Source organism: Otolemur garnettii, unplaced genomic scaffold (assembly GCF_000181295.1).
Source record: "Otolemur garnettii isolate 467f Iridium unplaced genomic scaffold, OtoGar3 scaffold00085, whole genome shotgun sequence".
Lineage (NCBI taxonomy): Eukaryota > Metazoa > Chordata > Mammalia > Primates > Galagidae > Otolemur > Otolemur garnettii.
The window spans coordinates 2,731,785-2,738,854 of record NW_003852480.1 but is presented as its reverse complement, the minus strand read 5'-3'; the positions used below and the strand labels follow the sequence as shown (position 1 = coordinate 2,738,854).

General features: G+C 39.2%; 1 protein-coding gene across 4 annotated transcripts in view; it reads right to left on the bottom strand.

Annotated features, from left to right (window-relative positions):
- Nucleotides 1-980: 980 nt before the first annotated feature.
- FNIP2 (folliculin interacting protein 2) overlaps nucleotides 981-7,070 on the bottom strand; it is a 134,301-nt gene continuing 128,211 nt past the window's right edge. For 3 of the 4 annotated variants that reach the window (XM_023516022.1, XM_023516020.1, XM_003794694.3), the window contains 2 exons: nucleotides 6,691-6,806; nucleotides 981-4,634 (listed from right to left, as the gene is read on the bottom strand). In XM_023516022.1, the coding sequence (XP_023371790.1) occupies nucleotides 4,556-4,634; nucleotides 6,691-6,806 (195 nt within the window). In that variant the 3' untranslated portion in view covers nucleotides 981-4,555. The remainder of the gene's footprint in view (nucleotides 4,635-6,690; nucleotides 6,807-7,070) is intronic. The other variant, XM_023516021.1, reaches the window with a different exon arrangement.

Below are 7,070 nucleotides of genomic sequence, written 5' to 3'. Positions count from 1 at the left end.
GGGGCTGAGGCAGGAGACTCGCTTGAGCCCAGGAGTTGGAGGTTGCTGTGAGCTGTGATGCCATGGCACTCTACCAGGGGTATAGCTTGAGGCTCCGTCTCAAAAAAAAAAAAAAAAAAAGATAACATATTCAGGGTGGCATTATATTGGTACAAAAGTTATGCTCAAGAGCCTATTTTTTTTCCCTGAGACCCTATTTATGTGTATCAGTGTGTCTCATCCCTTTTAATAGCAAATATTTCGTAATGCTTCCTTACTGCCCTAGAATACATAAGTACTTGACATAATTTATGACAAACACATATGATGTCCTCTGTGTACCATTTAAGAGTAATTCATCCTAGTACACAGTTCAGTATGTACATGTCGGGGCACTAGATTTGGAAGGTACGAAGAAGGCAGATGCTTGCGTGGACCTAGAGTCTCCATGAATGTAGCAGCTAAAGATGCAGACAGACGTGGCCTGCCAGTGCCCGCGTGCTTCCTGAGTACCATGGCTGCTAGTTGTGTAGTTCTCCAAAAGCCTATCAATTCTTGGTAAAGACCAAGCCACCAATTCTTGTTAAAGTAAAATCTTCCCTAAATTTATATAACAGTTGCATTCCTGAAGAACTCATCATAGACTAAAATCCTGAAAACAATGCATTGTGCTTTTATGTAAAGCAGAATTCTTAGATTATCCCAAACAGGTTTTTCATGCACATGACTATCTGGCAGGACAGTTAAAGGTCACATAGGAGGGGAGACACCTCCTTGTCTTGTGGGGTTGTCCTACATGGTGTGGGGTATCTGAGCCCCCACTCTCCACACACCACTCTGCCTCACCTGGTATCATGCTGACCAGAAATGTCCCCTACATTTCCAAAACACGCCTGCTAGAAACCACTCACATATATAAAACTGTTTGTGTATAAATGAGTAGGAAAGAGACGTCTATATTTGATTAAATATAACAAATCACATGCAGCACCAGTGAAATGTTCAAGATAAATTCAAAAGGTTTATTGCACCAAATGCCACAGGGAAAATGGATCAAAATAATACATGAACAAGTTTAAAAAAAATTTCAACATGACATTGGTATTTATTCAACTAATCAAAAATATAAAGTCCTATCAATTTCTCTTAATGGAGCTTCAAATAATAGATCCAGAATTTTCTCCTTTTTTCAAATACCACTTAAAATTTAAGCATATTGCAATCTCACTTCCAAGATGTATGGTTCATCCAATTTTGACATTTAAAAATTAACATTGAGAAGGGGCTACTCGATTTAGGCAAAAATTATATTAAAATATCCTTTCCCCCAGAGCACAATTAAAAAAAAAATGGTCCACATTTATGAAGAGAAGCTAAAGACTTCTTCAGTTTAATAGTGAAAGTATGCATGGACAGAATACTCTCAAAAGTAAGTATTAGTGGAAAAAGCCAGACACTTAAAGCAATTTTGGAGTCACTTTATATTCTTTACTTTTATGTACAACCAACGCTAGCGAAGAACCTGAAAAGCTACAGACTAATTTTTATAAAATCTCAGGACCTAATTGTAAGAGCCCAAACAACAGCTTTAGTATCGTTTAGCATGTGGGAATTTTCCTCCCTTCAAAAAAGTTAATTTTGAAAAATATGGTAAGTTTAAAAAGTTGCAATGTGTAAACGGCAGTTCCATGGGATGTGAAAAGATTATAATTACTTTCATTAAAAAACAGCACACTTCAGAAAAATGGATTGAAGCCTGTACAAAAAGCTATTTAACACTGATAAAAAATAAAATACTTTGGAATTATGCACAAGGATGGAAGCTACATTTAAAATTTTCATTGTCATGTTTAAAACATACACAATTACCTTTACATTCATTTTACTTATCAATTTATTAAAAATAAAACTGCAACATGCTAGAAAGAGGTCTGTCACAGGAACGTGAACACAATTCTGCTCTGTCATGCCTTACTAGCTTGCTTAAAAAAAGTTACACTCAACAGGTAAGACGTAAAAGTTGAAGAAACCCTAAAGGTGGAATCCTGTCAACTGAGGTAGATTTCTTTCTTTTTTTTTTTTTTTAATTTTATTTTTTCTCGAGGTGGGCATGGGAGCAGGTGGGTTCCCTTTTTTGCCTCTTGGGCACAGCCAGAATGAAGCCCCTGTGTGGTGCCCGACGGGCGAGTGGGTGTTATCTCAACACACTTCCATGAGATTTTTTTTCTTTTTTGCTTTTGGGAAGAGGTTGAATTTAACACAAAGAAAACTTGAATGCTAAGTACTTAAAGGAGGATTATAAAAGAGCAGCAACATTCTCGGTCTGTTTTTGTAGGCGATAGAATGAGGATTAGGCTCTGACTGGAATCCTGAGTGTCGTGGAGACAACCCCCACTGGGGACCCACCTGTAATTTTCCAGACACTTTTCTAAGAAGGAGTTTTGGAAAATTAGATTAATAGGCCAATTAAGTTTTCTCAGGGTTTGGACTAATTTTTTTTTTTTTTTTTTTAATGTATAGAGTTTGAATCAACCATTTAAAGTTCAGTTTTCCCCTACATGGGTCAAATTTCAATGTGCCACCATGTCCGCATTAGAAATGAACTGATTATTTTTTGTGAAAACCTGGAAGGTGGTGAATGTGGGAAAGTGCCCAAAACATGTAAACAAGGAAAAGGAACTAGAGATGAGGGGAATGCGTTAGGCTGTAACATCAGCTACGCCAAGGTATTACACGTGATGCGAAGTGAACGCCACAGGTGGGGCTCGTTCTCTTTCTGCAACATAACAGCAGATGGTGATGTCATGGAACCAGAGAATTTAGAACACAAAAGTCAAATGTGAGGCAAAAGGAAACAGAAAGCTTCAATTTTATGAATGACACAAAATGAAAGTTAAAGAACTTAAGAAGAGCCTTAATGCACCCGTCTACATCTCACATTGTAAAACAAAAAGAGGGAAAGGTAGCAATTATGACTTATTCCTAGGAATTACTCCTAAGAAAGAACACAGACTTTCCTCCATCGGTACCGCTGCTATACTCGCTCAAACATTAACTTGCATTGGTCAAAGAACAGAGGCAAACTTGTGTAACTTGATGTTTAGGATTTGGATTTTATCAAATAAAAAACCAAGTCATTCTCATTTAAAAGGGAGGTTATGACATCATCTATGGTACAAAAGATACATGGAAAGGACTGGAATTCACAGAACAGTCAAAGGAAATCAGAGCTTGCTTATAATTAACTGCACTTAAGATCTGCAAAGTGCTAACCATGTCTTACTTTACTAGATTAGCTCCTATCTTTTAATGACCAATTTTTTTTTTTTTTAAGAAAGATTTTACTTTACCCTGTTAATACATAGTCTGTTTCATGTTTGGTAAACTAAAGTTTCTTTTAGATTAACAGAAAACTAAGGTTTTTTTTTTTGTTTTTTTTTTTTTAAGTGAATTGGGCTAAAACCATTTTGGTAGGGTTTATACAATGGGTAATTTCTGGAAAGATGTTTTGAAAAGGACGTAGGGAATCAGAAAGGCACAGAGATGATGATGTAAAAATTTAGATCACGCAAGAACTGTTTCTAAATGTTCAAACTAATCGCGTTCACTAGTCATCCTGAACTGCTGCAGGTTCAGTTCCCACCAGGACAGCTGTGCCTTTGAAAGTATAAAAAGTCATTTGTATTAACTATTATAAGAAGTGGCTTCAGCTGGAAGAACTTATCAACAGAAACACTCTTGAGCTTAGAGGAGTAACTTTGGTAAATGGCCTCTCTTAAAAAGGCTGTGGAAAGCTCTAAAGTAGAAGGATAAAACATATGGTTTCAGACTGCACATCCTGCTGCTACAAACTATATCTTGATGGAATTAAGATGCTACATTGATTCTTGGGTTTATTGCACCAATAATCCATCTCTGACCTACCTGTGGCTACATCTGAAACAAGGTAAACTCCAGACAACATGAAAATAATGGGTTCCTAAAGCATTGACTTCCCAAAAGGCAGTCCTTTCATGTTTTATGTCAAACAGGAGCAGCAGAGCTGGTACCAGGGGGCCTTCTTTGTTTCACCTCTTGTAAAATGCAAACCCCGATCTGGAATCCAAAGTCCTTGTTCTGCCTGTCTTCTAAGAATAGCAAAATATGCTTTCTCCAGTTTGGAGCGCTCCTGCTTACACTCAGACCTGGTTTCCTCCTGGAATGTTACGTTGTTGACTTGCCTGCTCCGAGTCACTGGTTCTTATTCTGCCCAAGCAGCACAAGGCCATCTGTGGCAACAGCTTAGTGTTTCGTGTAGTGCTTATGTTTCCTCCTACCAAAAAGGTCACTCTCTGTTGATTCAGGGGTAACAAAAGGCCTAAAGTGTTTGTGACAGTCACAAATGCCATTACATCGAGTAAACCTAAGGCTTCCACTGAAACATCTCCTTGAGAACAAAAACACAAAACAAAAAGGTGGAATGACTGTTTCTGTTTGCTCTTCTCATGCTTCTGCCGTCACCGAGAGCTTATTCCTTTCTCCTTCCGTTGAGAATTTGATTTTTTTCTTCCAAGGAAGAACTGTCCTGAGCTTTAGCTTATAAGAGTATTTGAGCCACATAAGGAGAATGTGTACTGGCAATAGCAGTCAACAGAGGCAGGTCGTTAGATTCAATCCTGAACAGGGAAAAAAGAAAAGAACATTACTTTACCATAGTATGATTTTGGAGGGAAGCATTCTTTCTAAGGACCAAGCTTGTTAGATCACCAGTTAAAACTAATGAAAAAACAAAACAGATTGAAAGACAATTTATTCTTTTACTAAGATCTCCCCGTAGACCAAGGAGACAAAGTGACATAGAGGCAGGTGTGGTGTGCAGATGTGTGGACATCGAGCTGGTCTTCCCACAGCAGAGGTCACCTGACTTGCTGTCTTAACCTTTCTGCAGTCCCTGCGAACATCATTATCTCCATTTCTCCAGTCAACACTCTTGAATGCACTGACTGGGCATTTAGGTTCACATTAGTCTTACGGTTTTTTGAAGAAATAACTACCATCGATATTATCCTGAGGATTTGCTCAATAGGTTATAAAACTTAGGGCCTCACTAATCATTTGAGCCACAATACTTTGAAAGTAAAGTGTACTAAACGATAATGAATTAAGAGACATCAGTTTGAAATGGATACAGGATGGTTCACAGGCTAAATGATGCCTGATGTCATAAAAAAAAATTTGGACTGTTTCAGACTATGCAATACCTCCTAATTCTTTCCTTTAAATTCCCCAAAATCAAAATAAAAAGTAGTAGCTGCCATTACTTCCTGGGATTCTCCATCCTCCAGTGACGCTAACCTACAGAAGTAGTAAGAGCAGACGAGAAGTTCCCTGGTACCTTTAGTGGGGCTGACCTGATGGGGATAGAGTGAGAATGAGCATGATTCCACCACTCACAGACTAAGAGGGCCTACAGATGAGTGTTAAGGGGAGATGACTTCTTACACTCCTTCTAATGTTGTTGATGGACACCTGTCAAAGTCAGGGACAAGGTAAATTCCTAGAAATACAAGGTACACAACTGGCACTGGGCAACCCAGTGAGGCAGGATCAAAGTACAAGGCTGGTAAAGAGAAAAATATATTACAAGTTAACTGCAGAAACAAACATCTCAAAAGAGGGTTAAGTATTTTTTTTAATGAAGTATGTAAGAAAAATATGATAGGAAACGCTAAAAGCCAAATACTATAGAAATCATATTCTGGCTGTGAAAAATGAGGTCCAAGTGAGAATGCAAAGGCCTGAGTCTTGAAATAATGCCTTGATTAGCAGAGCATTTAGAATAATGCCTTGATTAGCAGGCTCAGTAGAGCATTTAAAGGTGGACATTACAGACCATTTTCTTGTCCCAAGTTGGGGGACTCATCATGGATGAAGAGGGTAATTCCTCATACACAGAGGGTGCCAAAAAAAGTATACACCTTTGAAGAAAGGGAAAACTGTATTGTTTGTAACGTTCAATTCATGTTTGACTTCTGCAATTATAAGAGGTGCTATTCATCTCTTGTTATTGGTACATATTATAATTTTAATACAGGTTTTTTCCTTAAAATGTGTGTACAATTTTTTGTCATCCTCTGTATATGATGTCTTTTTGTTATTTCTCTATTGAAAAATTAAGCAGAGAATTACAAGTAGGAATTCCTTTCCCTAGAGAAGTTATTGACAGATCCCCTCTGGGAGAGGATGTACATTAGTACTAACAGGCAAGTCTTCTCTTTTATGGACTTATAATAAAAGAAAACTACAGTCACCCCACAGACATGCAGCTGGGGGCCTCAACGTCCAAGAGCAGGGCCTTCCCTGCCAGCAGGGTGCAAGTGCCTCCTGACACCTCCTCCAGGAAGAGAAATGTAAATGTAAGTCGTTGCTGCATTTCTGACAGCTTGTGACTTGGGCACTTTAAATTCAAGAAATGGGTAAGTAGCATAAGATGAAAGTTTCCTTTCAAGCATAAAATACCACTAGCCTAAAGTTCTGTAATGGTTTCCAGAAATCTGTTCTCAGATACAAGGAACATGCTATTTACTGGGGCCATACAGAGTAGAGATGTGATGGACCCCACATACTTTGGTGGGTACCAGGGCCTGCAGGTTTAGGGTGGCATGGCTAAATGGGGCACTGGGTAGGGCTAGCCCATCACAGAGGAAAGTGGTAACACTTCACGGCACTTACCCCAGTACAACACCTAATTCTTTCACATGGACTCGTGTGTGGCCCCGAAGATACTCAGACAGCATTTTACTCTTAAGGTACATCTCCTGTAGTCTGTCTTCAAGATGCATGATGCACTGCAAAGCAATAGCATTCAGTGTGAATGTGAGTATTAAAACCTCTGCCAGGGTGGTGCCTGTGGCTCAGTGGGTAGGGCACCGGCCCCATATACTAAGGGTGGTGGGTTCAAACCCGGCCCTAGCTAGCTAAAACAGCAGTGGCAACTGCAACAAAAATAGCTGGGCATTGTGGTGGGCACCTGTAGTCCCAGCTACCTGGGAGGCTGAGGCAAAAGACTCGCTTAAGCCCAGGAGTTGGAGGTTGTTGTGAGCTGTGATGCC